This window comes from Telopea speciosissima, chromosome 2 (genome assembly GCF_018873765.1).
Source record: "Telopea speciosissima isolate NSW1024214 ecotype Mountain lineage chromosome 2, Tspe_v1, whole genome shotgun sequence".
NCBI classification, from domain to species: domain Eukaryota; kingdom Viridiplantae; phylum Streptophyta; class Magnoliopsida; order Proteales; family Proteaceae; genus Telopea; species Telopea speciosissima.
Genome location: NC_057917.1, coordinates 4,775,322 through 4,793,033, shown reverse-complemented (window position 1 = coordinate 4,793,033; position 17,712 = coordinate 4,775,322). Strand labels below are relative to the sequence as shown.

At 38.2% G+C, this 17,712-nt stretch overlaps 2 protein-coding genes across 2 annotated transcripts; both read left to right on the top strand.

Moving 5' to 3' along the window:
* The first annotated feature begins 8,954 nt into the window (after positions 1 to 8,954).
* LOC122649655 (rust resistance kinase Lr10-like) lies at positions 8,955 to 10,487 on the top strand. Its single transcript, XM_043842889.1, has one exon. It carries the CDS (start codon positions 9,057 to 9,059, stop codon positions 10,485 to 10,487), a length of 1,431 nt encoding a protein of 476 aa, XP_043698824.1. The 5' UTR covers positions 8,955 to 9,056.
* Positions 10,488 to 15,536: 5,049 nt separating this feature from the next.
* Positions 15,537 to 17,193, top strand: LOC122649653 (rust resistance kinase Lr10-like). The gene is made up of 2 exons (XM_043842887.1): positions 15,537 to 15,775; positions 15,863 to 17,193. The coding sequence occupies exons 1-2, from the start codon at positions 15,595 to 15,597 to the stop codon at positions 17,191 to 17,193; spliced, it is 1,512 nt and encodes a 503-aa protein (XP_043698822.1). The 5' UTR covers positions 15,537 to 15,594.
* Positions 17,194 to 17,712: the final 519 nt, after the last annotated feature.

The following is a 17,712-nucleotide window of genomic DNA, read 5'->3' as shown; positions in this document are numbered from 1 at the left end:
CCAAGCCTTTGAAAGCTTCTTTGGGATGGGAGGGAGAAAGTTGTGGGCGGGGTGTGCAGGAGGGTCCTTAGCCATGGGAGAAGAGCATAGGGCACAGAAAGAGGCAATGGAGAGGTGGGTCCATGGAGCTGGGAGGGGTGAGGTCTCGTAGGGACGGAGCATGTTGTGCATATGGGGTGCGAGGAGGGAGATGGAGTTTGGCAAGGAGGGTAGAGGCCTAGAGGGTAAGATGCAGAGATGGGTTTATGCTTGTTTTCATTCTAATACGATGTTAAAACATATTGGGCATTATCAATCTAAATCGATTGCTCTGAAGACTATTCACTTTTAATGGTTTCACAGCTTATTGATCAATGCAACATGAAGTGGAGGCTTGATCTCTTGGATCTTTATTTTCACCCGGCGGACAAACATGCTATCATGCAAACTCAGCTTCCGCTATTTCAAAGGGAAGATCATATGGTGTGGGGTGCTTCAAAATTAGGGATTTTCACAGTGAAGTCAACATACTATCTCTTGTCAAACTAGCAAAGCAATAAATTCCAAGCAAAGGTGTCTTCCTCATCATCTCATAACTCTACGGCTCCTATCCCAAAATCGGTATGGAAGATGATTTGGAATTGCCAAACACTCCCAAAGATCAAACACTTCTTTTGGAAGGCTTGTGCATCCGGGTTAGCAACAGGAGAAGAGCTATGTAAGCGTCAAATTCCCTGGATCCCCAATGTCACTGATGCGGATCCTCGCCAGAATCAATCAACCACATCCTTTTTGAATGCTCCTTCGCCCATGCAGTGTAGCTCGGGTGCCAACTGAATATAAATTTCTCAAACACCAACTCTCTTAGTATCGCAAGCTGGATCTCAAATTGGGTGGATATATTGTCTAAAGAGAAACTAAGAGGCTGACCTATGATTAGTCTTTGCTCCTTCGTCTGTTGGTATCTGTGGAAGGCTTGTAAGAATTCCTTGCACTCTAATATGAAGCTCTCCCCAATAGAAGTTTGTTAGCTTGCCTCCTCTACGTTTGAAGAATTTTGGAGTGCCACAACATCCCAGCAAAAGAAAATTCCCTCAACTCCGGTACGCTTGTGGAGCCTGGTCCAACTTGGTCACCCCCTCTTTTAGGCCATCTGAAGGCAAATTGTGATGTTTTGCTGGTGAACTCCAAAGAAAAATCGGGTGTTGGATTTGTGGTGAGGAACACCCTTGGCCTTCCAGTTCTTGCTGCTTCTGATCCTATTTCTTTCTCCAACATTTTTCAAGGCGAGCTCTAGCTATTCGCACGTCCATGCTGCATATGCTGGGAGAAGGCTATGACCAGGTTCAGATTGAATTTGATAGCAAGGATCTGATCAATCTTCTCACTTCCCCATTGAAGACTCCCCTAGTGGATACCCTTCACATCCTACATGATATTCATTATCTTTCTACCTTCTTTGTTTCCTATTCCTTTGCTTATTTACCAAGGTCCCTCAACAATGTGGCCGATACCTTGGGTAGGAAGGCCTTGTCTATTGAGTGTATGACATCATGGCCGATATCCTCTCCATGGCTTGTCAATCTATGTAAAAAGACACCATGTGTTCTTCACTCTTCAATCAATAGATTTCTCCTTACCAAAAAAAAAAAAAAAAAATTCTAAATTGATTGCAAATTTAAGAAACATTACTTTTTGCTGATACTATTGATAGATTCGGTATCGGTCACAGGCCGAAATCGATATGACCGATTTGATACCAAATATATAAAACTATGAATTATTGTGTAAGTTTCAGAATTTGGATATAATCTGTGGATATTTCAATGGGGTATCAATAAATATAAATGGAATAAAAGTGATATTAAAGTTTGGATCGAGTTTCTCTTCATTGTCTTCACCCATGGTAAAGAGGGAAACTCTACAACATTTCTTTTTATCCTTTGTCGGACCAGAATAATAAATCTAGATCATTGAAATAAAAACACATGTTTGTATGCGATACGATGTATGTATAGGCAATACACATTATATATCATTGTATTTTGTAAAAAATACATATGGTAGTTGTTTCATATATAGGTGAAAGACCAAGTCAAACACAGGTGAACGTTGGCTCTCCTAATCTCCAGCAGTCTCTCACAGTTGGAGATAAGAATCCATCTCCTACAATCTCTCAACTAAAGATAAGATAACAATCCCCTTCCCGTTGTTGTAACAACAATTCAAAATAGAAATTGTAACTATCTCTACAGAGATATCTCTTGTACCAACTCTACAAATACAGAACTCAATCTCATTGGTTGAGCAGGCTTTTACAAATCACTTCCGCATATTACTTTCATGTGTGATGGTATTGGTGGAGAAAGTTGCAGGCTGGAGATAGGGATGTAAATGGATCGAATTTGGCTTGGATATGGATCGGATGTGATCGGATCTGAATATTCCTTGGCCGAATATAGATACCTCTAAACAGATTCGGATGGATTTAGATGTGGATCGAATTCGGATTTTCGACCATCCGTTTACTTCTCTACCTTATGTAACCCGAACTCCCTCTACCTAGCAGATGCAATTCACTCTCAAACCATATCTCTTAGACCATGATTCTCTTTTCCTCATATTCTAGAAACGATTGAATCCTAAAAAACTCTCAAGTTCATTATTTACTTAATTTTTTATTGTTAAGTATTTGGATTTTTTTCCAGATATCTCTAAACGAATATGGATGTCTCTAAACGGATACGGATGTGGATCGAATTTGAATTTTCAATTATCCATTTACATCCTTAGCTGGAGAATTTAAGCACTTTAAGTTCTGAAAAACAAGATTAGATGTGCAAAACTGCAATAGAGAAGTGAGGGGAGTCATAACTAAAGATGGAGGCGGAAGATGTTTACAATATGTAACATCTAGTAGTGATTGAGTGAGTCAGTCGTACTCTTAGATGATCGAGTCTCTATTTGAGTTTGGGATCTTCTAGAAATGAATGAGTCTCACACTTGGTAATGAATGAGTCTCCTATTGCGATGCATTCGGTCCTTTTCAACGAATTCGGAACTCAATCCCATTTCCTTTTTCATTTGTCACACGCTGATCTTTCTTCACCGATCAAAAATTCCATTTCCGTTTTTCGAATCCCACCTATTTGCTTACTCTTAGCTTGAAAAATTGCATTTGGGTTGACTTAAGAACTCTAATCCCATTTCCTGGTTTGTTCATCCTGCGAGCTTACCAAGTGTTTGAGTTTTTGCTCGGAAGCTTCTGACCAAGAAAACGCGTTACATAGAAGACCTGAAGAAGATTAGGGAACTATGCATATATTAGTATATTATTTTATATCGATCTTATCTCTTGATCACCAGACTTGATTCTTTGCTTCTTATCCTTTTCAACACCTCTCTGCAAAATCTCATTTAAAAAAACAAAACAAACCCTCTCTGCAGATAGATGTCTGAATATTCTTATTATACACCACCTGAATCCAATAACCCAGTACCTGATGCACTTATCACAGCTCTAAAATGGATTGGCGCAGGTAAGCTATCTGATCAAGTAATCCAATAACCCAGTACCTGATGCACTTTGCGGAAATGCTATTTTCTGACTTGAACCATCCCAGGTTCAAGTCAGTATTGGCTTGGTATTTTTGCCCGAGTCATACCAAAGTCGATGAATCTGTTTTTTTTATTTTTATAAATTGGGTCATAAACTATTCATAGACTATAAGTTAAGTTTGATTTATAACTAAACTAAACAAAACCCAAGAATTTGTTTTTTTATAATTATAATATGGACAAAAGATCATTGTCTAGTTATGTTGCGCCTACATCGGCATGAGGTTCAATGAGAGCACACGTGGGAGGATCAACCTGGATGGGATTTTTTATTTCACTGGGGACTGAATGATAAATTCATGTGGTCTTGTGACTGGGTGCAAAAACAACACTACCAGTTAGCGTTCTTTTTTCCTCTAATATAGTGAGTTTAAGATATTTGGATATTATAATTACATGTATGACACCTTTGTAGGTGTATTTAGAATTTAACACCTTCTTTTAATTATCCGTTACTATATTCCCAATTTTTTTTAAGATAGGGGTATAAAAGGGTTATCAAAAATATTTTGAAAGTGAAATATCATTGTCATGCATATTGTTTGAGTATACATGTGAAAATGACAATATTAACCCTATTGGAAAAGAAATTGCATGTCAAACTAAAAATGGACAAAAAAAGATGCACACCTCAATTGTTGATATTTTTATGGAAAATGGTTCTCTTAGCAAACGACATAGGACTATAGCAGAGTACATTAATGTGGAGCGACAAAACGGTATCATATATTAGACAAAAGGGAAGTCATTTCATGTTAGGAAGATTAAAAAAAGATACAAAAAAGTGTTAGCGAAGCTTGCTCGATGGATCAGAGAACATTTTCTATATTTTTATTTAGAGCAAATTCCACTTATTTAAAGAAATGAATGAATAAATAACTAAACCATGCAACATTACAGTCATTACACAAATAGTAATAAAATATTCCAATCAGCTTATAATTATATTAATATAGTCCAATAAAGATTGAATGCCAAATCAAGCAACTTAAGCAACCAAATATATAATAACACTAATACAACGTCACAAGAAATATTAATATAATAATTCAAACAATATAATATAGGGTAAATTACACGTCACCCCCTAGTTTTCAAAAGAAACTCAGATCACCCCCTGGTTTTTGAAAAAACTCAAATTAACTCCTGGTTTAGATCCAATATGACAAATTAGTCCCTACCGTTAGTTTTATGCTGTTAAGTGATGATGTCAGCCAGTTAAATAAATTTAAATCCCTAAACTACCCTTGACCAATGTTGAAGATGAAGGAAGGTTAGTATTGTAAATTTAATTCTAATATTTTAGTACAAGGGTAAAATAGTCCTTTCACACCAATAACTAACAGTAGACTAACACCGTTATTGTAGAGGGGATGATTTGAGTTTTTTCAAAAATCAGGGGATGATTTGAGTTTCGCTTGAAAACCAGGGGGTGATGTGTAATTTACCCTATAATATATATTGGAGAATTAGAGGGAAGTTTCATAATAGTATTGGTGGCGAAAGTTGCAAGTTGGAGAATTAAGGATGTTTTATTTAAGATATTATATTTTATCTATAAAAAAAATAAAAAAAATAAAACATAATTGCCTCTCTCTCCCAAAAATAAAAACTCAAAAGAAAAGTTTTAGGTCTTTAATTTAATCTCGCAATGTCAAATCTGGTACATTTCAACCCCTTTAGAGACCAAGGTCCAATTAAATCTATTATATAATTATAAACCTTGCAAAGAATGCATTAATGCTCTAAATATCAAATATCTTTAAAATACTTCTTAATTGATCTGCAATTAATTGAAGCACATAAGTCCTTAAAAACGAATAGAAGTGCAAAATTACAAAAGAGAAGGGAGAGGAGTCGATAGTTGAAGATGGAGGCAGAAGATATTTAACAATATAACATCTAGTGGTTAGTGAGTTCTACTCTTAGATGAGTGAGTTTCTATTTGAATTTGGGATCTTTTAGTGATGAATGAGTCTCATACTTGGTGAGTAAATTTCCAAGAGGTCCATTATCTTGTACTTGATTTTTTATTTTTACAATAGAACTCTTCTCTATTTTCTATGTTAACAGAATTATTACATCATATAACTCTACAAAATTACTCTTAGTGCGATTAAGGGTGTCAATTTGGTACCGAAACCGTTTATCGAATCGGTACCCTCCCGAATTACCCGTATTGTACCGTATGATATCGATATTCGACAATTCAATATTGTAACGATATGGGAAAATGGTATCACACTCGGTATGGTACGGTACCAGTATGGATGTTGATACCGATGGTACATACAAAAACCGTACCGAATTATCGAATGCCGATACCATACCAGATTATCATAATATATGTTTATATATATACTAATTTATATATATTATATAATATATTTCATACTAATATATATTAATTTATATATAATACATATAAGGGTTTTTTATAATTACCACCCCAAAATATTTTGTATTTACGATTACCCCCCCTCCCCCCCAAAAAAAAAAAAAAAAACTTTGAAACAACTGTTACCCTCCCCTATTGCATACTAATAACCAACTGACCCCCACCGTTACAAACCAGTAACAGAAGGGGTTAGTCGTGAGAGTATGCCGCTGTCACGAAATTTTTAGGACCAAAATACCCTTATGTCAAAACGAAAATTTTCTTCACTTCACCTGCACTTCATCTTCTTCACTTCCTCTTCACCTGTTGCAGCAAATCGGTGGAAGAACTTCTTTGTGTTTTTTTTCCTTCCGTTTTTCTCCTTTTAAGCTTTCCTCTCTTCTCGCTGTTTTCTTCCTCTTCGATCAACCCGGAAGCTATGTGCAGCAGCAGAGTATACATTTCAAACACCAGTCTCTTCTCTTTAAAGAAGATCTTCTTTCACACCATGGGAGTAAGGTTCGAGCAGCGTTGTCTCTGTTCATAAGCACATCTGCCACAACATTTTCTTGTGCAATCACTCGATCTCCTTTATTTCGTACAACTTCGGACTTCTCAGATCTCAATCATGTTCGGCTGTGTACTCTGCAATCATCGCGAACCCAGAATCCAATTCTCGCTGTAAGAAGAAATTGAAGAAGGATCGAAAAACCATCTTCGTCTCCCTCTCCTTCTCCTTCTCCTTCCTGCTCCCATTTCAGGTATGATGGATATAAGCAATAACAGTTTTGAATAGTTCTTTCATGGGTGGATTGAGATTTGGATATGTAAATTATAATTTTTTCTTTTGCTAAAATTACAGTAAACAACGTCACTACTACTTGGCCGTCAACAGGCCCAATTCAAGATGGTAAAACCAGAATCTATTATGCCCTAATCGAAATTTATTTTATTTTCCTGAAACCAAATAGATTCGGAGGGGGAGGATTTGAGGGATGGGGATTTGGAAAGGATTCGGAGGGGGAGGATTTGAGGGATGGGGAAGGAGGAAGGAGATGGAGGGTTAGTTGGGTGTTTGTGGTTTGATGATTTTGTTGAGTAATAGAAGGAAACCTGAGACCGATTTGGCCTGCGGAGTTTTAGGGTTGTTACTGTTAGGATCTTTGGTTTGGGATTGCTAGAAGGCGATGAAGGGGTGGGTTTTGGGGTTCTGCTCTTGTGCTTTGATGGTGATTTTGGGGTTAAGGAGTGAGCATTTACACATACACCTTAAAGATTTAAGGGTTCGCTCTCCCTTCATAAAGATTTCCAGGGCAAGGAGAAGATGAGCTACCTAATCTTAGATTTGAAAAAAAAAGAGGAGAAAATTTTCTGATGAATTCTGTTCTCCACAGTTACAACTGTTGCTAGAACTCTCTCTTGCTTCATTGAAGAAGAATCCATTACTCACTCTTGGTGTGGTGATAGAATTCTTTGAAATATCTGTCTCTGTGACATTATCACAAGAAGCTGGACGGCTAATTGAAGAAAACCCAAATTCTGAGCTCGTTTCCAAATGGGTTTGATTCTGATTCAAAGTTCTGGAATCTTGGTGGCTTTGATACAGAAAGTTGGGATTAGATCCCGTTGGATTGATTGTGCTCTCTTGGAATTCAAACAAAGGGAAATGATCAAAGACTTGCTTGGTCACAGGCTGAACATAGTAGTTTGAATCGTTAATGGAAACTGTAGTCCCAAGTTGTAAACTTGATAAGGTTCTCTGTTTCTTGGGCTGAGATGTTTGCAAGTAGTCTTCATTTCTCTGCATTTCTTCTCATCTTGTGCTTCAGTTTTAGTCAAGGGTTTGTGGGTGTTTGGGTCAATCCCTATCACTGTACAATCTTCCCCTAGTCCACACCGTTTTCTCTGCAACCGACGTCATGGAAGAAGAAGAAGGAGAAGGACGAGGAGGAGAACGGACGGTAATGGGGTGGGAGGTATTTTACAATTACCACCCCAAAAGAGCATTTTGGTCCTAAAAAATTTGTGACAACGGCACACTCTCACAACTAATCCCTTCCGTTACTGTTCTGTAACGGTGGGGGTCAGTTGGTTATTAGTATGCAATAGGGGAGGGTAACAGTTGTTTCAAAGTTTTTGGGGGGATAATAGTAAATATAAAAGATTTTGGGGTGGTAATTGTAAAAAACCCTACATATAAAAACCATAAAACAAATACCGTACATCGGACCATATACATACCAAATAAAACAATATACCGGACCAATACCGTATGATATAATATTAGTATGGGAAAATGATATTGTAGTTGATACGATACGGTATCGATATAAGAAAATGTTAACATACTCAATATGACATCGGTATAGAGTGTTTGGTTTTGGTATTGTACCGATACTATACCGAATACCAGATACCGTATCGATTGACACCCTTTATTTGCGATGCATTCGGTCGTTTTCAATGAATTTGGATCTCAATCCCATTTCCTTTTTCATTTGTCACAGACCGACCTTTCTTCACGGATCAAAAAGTCCATTTCCTTTTATGAATTTCACGTCTGTCCTTACTCTTGCTTGAGTGAATCTCTGTTTGACTTTGGAACTCTAATCCCATTTCCTGGTTTGTTCACCCCGCGAGCCTATCAACTGCTTGAGGTTTTGCTCGGAAGCTTCTGACCAAGAAAACGCGTTACGTAGAAGACTTGAAGAAGAATAGGGAACTATATATATTAGTATACTATTTTATGTTGATCTTATCTCTTGATCACCAGACTTGATTCTTTGTTTCTTCTCCTTCTCTACAGCCTCTCTGCAAATTCTCTTTTTTTTTTTAAAAAAAAAAAAAAAAGCCTCTCTGCAGATAGATGTCTTCGTATACACCTTCTCTATGGATAGATGGAAGACAAGTTCCTCCTGGTGATTTTGATTCTTCTGGATTTGGATGGCTCAATAATGGGAACCCATCACCTGAAGATGAATTTTCCACAGCTTTTAAGTCTGCTGCATAGCTGAATAAATGGATCGTTGTAGCCGGAGTAGGTAAGCCATCTGATCAATTAAGCTTATAATTTCCAATTTTGATGTTTACAGCTCTTCATAATCTAATTCTTCGAAAAATTGCAGCTTCTGCAGTTGTGAGTACTTTAGCGATTGTTGCGATAGTATATGCCATCATCAACTGCTTGAACAGGGCAGGTAATTATGGAGGACCAGCATACGCTCGCCTTGAAATGGGTCAAAGAGACTCAATTCCTTCACCATCCACCTCCAAATTAGCCTCAAAGGTAACCAACACCAATGAAGCTTTCAATGTAATTTTGAATTCACAAGTAGAAGCAGCCACTGTGGAGAGGTTTCTAAATGATATAGCAAAGGAAAAACCCATCAGATTTTCACCCTCACAGTTGGCTGATTATACTAAAGATTACTCCACAATATTGGGTTCGGGTGGATTCGGTGTAGTCTACAAAGGAGAACTCCCAAATGGAGTTCCACTGGCCATTAAACTTCTCACAGGGAATTTAAGCAAGCTAATTGAAGAACAGTTCATGGCAGAAATAAGCACAATTGGAAGAACATACCATGTGAATTTGGTCAGACTCTATGGATTTTGCTTCGATCCGACAATGCAAGCACTTGTGTATGAGTACATGGAGAATGGTTCCCTTGACAGGTTCTTGTTTGGGGAGAACAGGGGGACAATGAAGTGGGAGAAGCTACAAGAGATTGCAATTGGGACAGCAAAAGGGATTGCCTACTTGCATGAGGAATGTCAACAGCGAATAATTCACTATGATATAAAGGCAGGTAATGTTCTTCTTGATTCAAAACTATGCCCTAAAGTTGCAGATTTTGGATTGGCTAAGCTTTGTAATAGGGATAGTACTCATGTAACCATAGCGGGTTTTAGAGGGACACCAGGGTATGCTGCACCTGAGGTATGGAGGGCACTCACAGTGACCCATAAATGTGATGTATATAGCTTTGGTATGCTTTTATTTGAGATTGTGGGTAGGAGAAGAAATCTCAACCCTAATGTAAGTGAGTCTAATGTAAGTGAGTCTGAGGAATGGCTCCCAAGATGGACTTGGGAAAAGTATGAGAAAGGGGAGCTAATGGAACTAATGGAACTTTTGGGGATTGAAGAAGAAGAAGATAAAGGAAAAGCAGAGAGATTTTCTTTGGTAGCCTTGTGGTGTGTTCAGCACTCCCCTGAGGCAAGACCTCTTATGAGCACTGTGGTGAAGATGTTAGAGGGAGGGGTTGAAATTGTTCCCCCTCCAAACCCATTTCAGTATCTGATTTCTGTTCCTGTGGATCCAGCCATTCCATCAACTGGAAGCAATGGAGACTTGAATTCTCCATCATCAAGTGAGCCAACAGACATCTCATCAACTGGAAACAATGGAGACTTGAATTCTTCACCATCAAGTGAACCAACAGAGAAATCCTCTGTTACATCCTATCATACCCCAATTAAGAGGACGATGGAGACAGAGGTGGCTAAGTAGTCCAATAGGAAAATTGAACTGTTGCTATTTTGCATTTAAAAAGAGTTTACTTCTTTGTTCAGGAGTTTTCTCTCACTCTCTCTCTCCTTAAAGTTTTCTTATTCTTTTATGTATGTGGTATATCAAGTGGTTTAGCAAATCATCCGTTACTGAAATTGAAGATATCAATCGATAAATTAAAAGTGTCAAAAGTGTGCGTGTGTGTGTGAGAGAGAGAGCGAGATTGAAGGTCCTCTTGGGCTGGAAGTGCTTCTTGTCGCCCAAGGTGGTTCGCATTCAAATACAAGGGAGGATTCTCAAAGCAAGATTGAGGGTCCGTCCAGCCTTGAAGTAATTCTTGAAGACACAATTCGATCCTTTAAATTATTCTTCCTGGATCTTTAGGGGATGGTTCTTGTGATTTCAATCCCTTCTTTTCGCAATTCTAGTAATTCAGTTTATAGGCTTAGTTTCAATTTCAAGTTGTTTAATTCCGTTTGATAGATGTTTCCGTGGGATGTTGGGGCTTCCTAAACATGGGTTGCAAAGATGGGTAGAGTGACGTTTGATGGGTGAAAGATCGTTATCACCTCCAATTCCTCACATACGAGCGGAAATGACCACCGTATCCCTTGCCCGAACACACTGCCCAAGGTGGGGTAGGATGGTCATTTCTGCTCCTGTGTGAGGGATTGGAGGGAATTGGAGCGGACAGCGAATTGGAGGTGATAAAAATTCGTTAAAGAGATGGTGAGGGAGTGACTTTTTTGTGTTTTTGGGGTGAGGGGGCATCGATCCATTGTGAAAGGGGAAAGCAGTACTAGTTTGTGAAATTACTATTTAATTCCTTTATATATTGAATAACATAGGGCTGCAAGTTTGACCCTACCAGCTCAAATCTACCCTGAGTCTGAACAGAACCTAGACTGAGATACCTTGGCCTTGAGGGCGGGTTAGGGTCGGGATTGTTGGCGCTGAGTCAAGGTTGAGTCGGGCCGGGCCAGGATTGAAACCTTGGGCTGAGCACGGCCCAGCCCAATGCAACCATGTCTTCTTCTTCTTCCTTTTCTTCTCAGCTTGGCCCAGCCCCTGCAATTCTCTTGAGTCCCTTCCCTCTTCCCTGAAAGAGTTGGACCAGAAATTTATATTTCATCTTCCACTCGTGCCATGCATAATGCTTAAGGCTAAGATGGGCAAGGAACTATATCATGGGTGTCCAGTGGCTTTTAATTTCAAACTGAATCATTCTTGTTGAATTCTGATATGATATCTCAAAGCTTATGATGTTCTATATGTATTTTCTAGTCCCAAGGTGGGCATGAGATGCATAGATTTATTTTAAGAGGTGTTTGAGTGTTAATATTTTTTTCATTTGTAATTGGTAAATCTTTTATTTGAGTTAGTGAGTTCTAATCAACCAATCGATCTATCAACTTAGCCAGTTCAAAAGGCCCATATCAGTACTCCTCATGCCTAAGGTTGTTCAGTATTAGGGCCAATAAGGGTCAGCCTAGCCTGATCCTGAGGGCGGTCAAGGTTGGATTTTTCAGGCCCTAAATCAGGGCTGGGTCGGGCCTGGCCCTACTAAGGGGACTCAGGGTTGGGCATGGTTTTAAAAACCTTGGCCTATCCCAACCCTATTGCAGCCCTATCAATAACAAGAGTGAAAATTTGGGGTAAGAAAGTCGTCGCGAAGTGAATTGTTTCACTAGGCTTTTTGGCACGAAAGAAAACCTTTTCAAAAATAATTTGAAAGTAAAATATCATTATGTCTTTATCAGAAGGTGTCATTGTCATGACATATTTTTCGAGTATACATAAGAAAATGACACTATTACCCTCATTAGAAAAAAAATGTTTATGAAAATAGAGGGCAAACAAAATAAAGCTACACATTTTGACATTATGGGTGTCAATAAGAAAATCCCATTAAGTTTAGATTTATTCCAATAATAACAACCATCTTTATCCTACTCATATATAAAGATGCAAATCTCAATTGTTGATATTTTTATGGGAGAGGGTTCTCTTAGCAAGTGGCATAGTAGAGTGTGCCAGCGAGGAGCGACAAAACGGTATTGTATATTGGATTGCAATGAAGTCAGTTCATGTGAGGAAGAGAGAAATAGAAATATAGGTGCTAGCAAACCTTGTCAAGATGGATGAGAGAACTTTTTCTATAATTTTTAGGAATAAGAATGCTAACTGGTCGTGTAGTTCTTGCACCAAGACACAGGATTATAGAAAAACCGCTCAGCCTTTAATGAACAAAAAAATCTCATTCATTTAAATACTCTTGCGCACACTTTTATTGGCCCTCGTGCTGGTGCAGATGCTACACAACCGATTGTGTTCTTTTGTCCACATTTATATTTATAGAAAATGATACTGTGAAGTGTGAACCCACGATAACACGAAGTTTCCCTCAACTCCTAGTGAAATAACTCCAATTGGCTAAGTTTATTTCAATGTAAACAAAATGTCTTTATACAAAATGCTGAAGGGTTAAAAGGGAAAAAAAAAATTTTCAATCAAATGCAGTAATAAAAATTAAAAAGGGGCACTGTTCTTTGTGCCGCACCGCAGGCTGCGCCAGACACATGGGGGTGGGTGCAATGACCACCCTGCCCCCCTGAGTGGCAGACTCATGTGCCTGGGTGCAACGCAGGCTGCGACACAGAAAACATTCTCCCAATTAAAAAACAACTTTCATCATCTCATGATGTTATTTTCACAAAAGAAATAATGGTCTTGGACCATTGATGCAATTGGCACTCAGGAAGTATTCCACCGCATCATTTAATTGGATTCTTCCTTTGATCATTCAATCATATGTTATGGCATAAAAACGATCACATTAAAATTGATAATAATTTTTGGGGAAAAATATCTACGATGAAACAGATGGAACCTTTGCAATTTGGGGGCTACAACTGGCCTGACTTTTACTATTATTTTTTTAAATTTTTTATGATTTGAATGTTTTGTACCACAATAGATTCACACATTCTCTCCACTCTTTAATGGGATCATGATCATGATTTTACGTATTAAGATCAAATCGACACTTTAAGAGGTGTCAATAAGAAAAGTGTAAAAAAATAAAATTACAAATTATTTGACACCTTATATACAAAACGAGCAATGAGATGGGCCATTTGCTAACTGATTTATAACCTATTTATATCCAAAATTAGCAACCAAATGCGGCTTTTTCTAACTGATTTCAAGGATCCCTGATTTAAAATCCTGATATCAAGTATAAAGATGCTAAACTCGCGGGGTGTCAAAGTACATATCACAGACTATGCCACCAAATACAGGTTCAGGGCTTCCGGCATAGAAGTAAATACCCTCACACTTATGCAAGTTCATGAATTAAGGTTCCAATATTAAGGTGAAAAGAATCTGGGTGATGACCCAAACAGAATCCAAGGACTGGTATAACCAAGTTAATAGAGCTCTCGCGTGTCTCCTCTTTGTTCTCCCTTTCCTTCAAGTGAGAAAGGGACTAAAATTTTTGAGTCTCCACTTGGATCAGAGTCTAGGACCGATATTTCTCTCTACTTTTTAAGAGAGAGAGGTTGACTCCATGTGGTATGGTTTGACACAGAGAGCTTGAGAAAGTGTTAACCGCACTATATTAACAATTAGTTAATTTATTAAACTATATATATATATATATATATATAGAGGTCATACAATTATTCTTATTAATTTACTTTAATTTAAAAACTATTTGAAACGAATTGACTGTAATAATTGAAAAAGAAAAGGAGACCTCTTATTTCGCTCAACATAAAATCTTTGACCGGTTTTCATTTAAGAAAAATAAAAAAAATAAAAATCTTTGACCGATAAATTTCAAATGGCCATAATTTTTCATCCAATAATCCGATTTTTCGCAAACCAAGCATTGATAGAAAGCACGTTTGCGAACAATTACTGGATGAATAAACGTGCTTTCTAATAATGTTTGGTTTGCGAAATATTTATTCAGTAACGTGCTTTCCAGTAACTTCTGGTACATACCATTTTGAAAATTACAAACGATCCCACCTCCTTAAGGGGTAATTTAATAATTTTACATAAAAAATGGTTATTTTTATAGAAGTAATCATTTTATGAGAAAAATTTTCATGTGTAAACCGTGTATGTGAGAGGGTCTCTCACAAAGAGTTGGAAAAGTCATAAAGTCTCACCCATTAATTAATGTCTTGAAACTCCCACCCTCTCACATACATGGTTTACACGATCGTGTATGAAACCTTTCCCCTAATTTTATTTTGTAAACAAGGTTTAAAACGTTTTCACGCTCTAAATTTTCTTGTTGAAATGTTTTCCAATGTTTGTTTTCATTAAAAAAAACAAGAATTGGAATTGAAAAACTTATAAGTAACATTTTTCAGGTAAAATTCTTTGCCGAAACAAACAGAACCGAAGTGACAAAATATGGTGTCCAGAATGGGATTTAATATATATATATATATATTAAATATTTTTACCCTTGTTTGTATCAATCCATTGATACGGGATCGTCCAACAATCAGTACTAATCTCCACCAATATCGATCCTAATAAGCCGATCCAGCTGATCCGATACTGATTTGTCAAACCGTGTCCCCAACAGCCTGGTGTCCGATCCTTTTCAAAGACTTGTTTGTTCTTGGGATCGTGATCTTCTACGGCGCGTTGCCCATAGCGGTCTGAGCGGCACACAAATAAGGCGCGGTGCAATGCTTGCCTTACCCCCACTCGGACAAGGCGCTCGGGCAGAAGTAATGCGGTCATTGCACCGCTCCCTGTTTGTGCACCGCTCCGACCATTATGGGCAGCGCCACCATAGAAGATCTGGATTGCTGTTCTTGGTTGAAAAATTGCATGTGGATTGACTTTGGAACTCCAATATTGCCAAATTGTGCTGCCCACTACTTGAGTTTTTGCTTTGAAGCTTTTGACCAAGAAAACGGGTTCTGTAGATGACTAGAAGAATAGGGAACTATATTAGTAGTATATTTTCAGATCAGCAAACTTGATTCTTTGCTTCTTATCCTTCTCCACAGCCTCTCTGCAAATTCTCACAGAAAAAAAGGGGGCAAAAAATAAATAACAGCCTCTTTGCAGATAGATGTCTTCGTATACTTTTACACCTTCTCTATGGATAAATGGAACACGAGTTCCTCCTGCTGATTTTGATTCTTATGGATTTGGATGGCTCAATAATAGGAACCCAGCACCTGAAGATGAATTTTCTAAAGTTTTTAAGTCAGCTGCAGAGCTGAATAAATGGATCGTTGTAGCCGGAGTAGGTAAGCTATCTGATCAATTAAGCTTATAATTTCCAATTTTGATGTTTGCAGCTCTTCATATTCTAATTCTCCGGAAAAAAATTGCAGCTTCTGCAGTTGTGAGTACTTTAGCGATTGTTGCGATAGTATATGCCATCATCAATTGCTTGAACAGGGCGGGTAATTATGGAGGACCAGCATACGCTCGCCTTGAAATGGGTCAAAGAGACCCAATTCCTTCACCATCCACCTCCAAATTAGTCTCAAAGGTAACCACCACCAATGAAGCTTTCAATGTAATTCTGAATTCACAAGTAGAAGCAGCCACTGTGGAGAGGTTTCTAAATGATATGGCCAAGGAAAAACCCATCAGATTTTCACCCTCACAGTTGGCTGATTATACTAAAGATTATTCCACAATATTGGGTTCGGGTGGATTCGGTGTAGTCTACAGAGGAGAACTCCCAAATGGAGTTCCACTGGCCATTAAAGTCCTCACCGGGAATTTAAGCAAGATAGTTGAAGAGCAGTTCATGGCAGAAATAAGCACAATTGGAAGAACATACCATGTGAATTTGGTCAGACTCTATGGATTTTGCTTCGATCCGATGATGCAAGCACTTGTGTACGAGTACATGGAGAATGGATCTCTTGACAGTTTCTTGTTTGGAGAGAACAGGAGGGCAATGGAGTGGGAGAAGCTACATCAGATTGCAATTGGGACAGCAAAAGGGATTGCCTACTTGCATGAGGAATGTCATCAGAGAATAATTCACTATGATATAAAGGCAGGTAATGTTCTTCTTGATTCAAAACTATGCCCTAAAGTTGCAGATTTTGGATTGGCTAAGCTTTGTAATAGGGATAGTACTCATGTAACCATAGTGGGTTTTAGAGGGACACCAGGGTATGCTGCACCTGAGGTATGGAGGGCACTCGCAGTGACCCATAAATGTGATGTATATAGTTTTGGTATGCTTTTATTTGAGATTGTGGGTAGGAGAAGAAACCTCAACCCTAATGTAAGTGAGTCTAATGTAAGTGAATCTGAGGAATGGCTCCCAAAATGGACTTGGGAAAAGTATGAGAAAGGGGAGCTAATGGAACTAATGGAACTTTTGGGGATTGAAGAAGAAGAAGATAAAAGAAAAGCAGAGAGAATTTGTTTGGTAGCCTTTTGGTGTGTTCAGTACTCACCTGAGGCAAGACCTCTTATGAGCAATGTGGTGAAGATGTTAGAGGGAGGAGTTGAAATTGCTCCACTCCCAAATAACCCATTCCAGTATTTGGTTTCTATTCCTGTGGATCCAGCCATTCCATCAACTGGAAGCAATGGAAACTCGAATTCTCCATCATCAAGTGAGCCAACAGAGAAATCCTCTATTACATCCTATCATACCCCAATTAAGAGGACGATGGAGATTGAGCTGGCTAAGTAGTCTAATAGGAAAATTGAACTGTTGTAATTTTGCATTTAAAAAGAGTTTACTTCTTTGTTTAGGAGTTTTCTCACTCTCTCTCTCTCTCTCTCTTTAAAGTTTTCTTATTCTTTTATGTATGTGGTATATCAAGTGGTTTAGCAAACATCCATTTCTGAAACTGAAGATATCAATCGATAAATCAAAAGTGTCAAAAGTGTGTGTGTGTGTGTGTGTAAGAGAGAGAGAGAGAGAGAGAGAGAGAGAGAGATTGAAGGTCCTCCCTCTTGGGCTGAAAGTGCTTCTTGTCGCCCAAGTGGTTCGCATTCAAAAACAGAGGAGGATTCTCAAAGCAAGATTGAAGGTCCCTCAGCTCCAGCCTTGAATTAATTCTTGAAGACACTGGACAAGAACCTCCTTGGTAGGAATCTTAGGTCGGTTAATGCCATTTATTTTGGGGTTGAGTACACGCCGTACCTAGTCAGTTAAATTATTCTTCCTGGATGTTTACTGTTTAGTGGATGGTTCTTGTGATTTCTT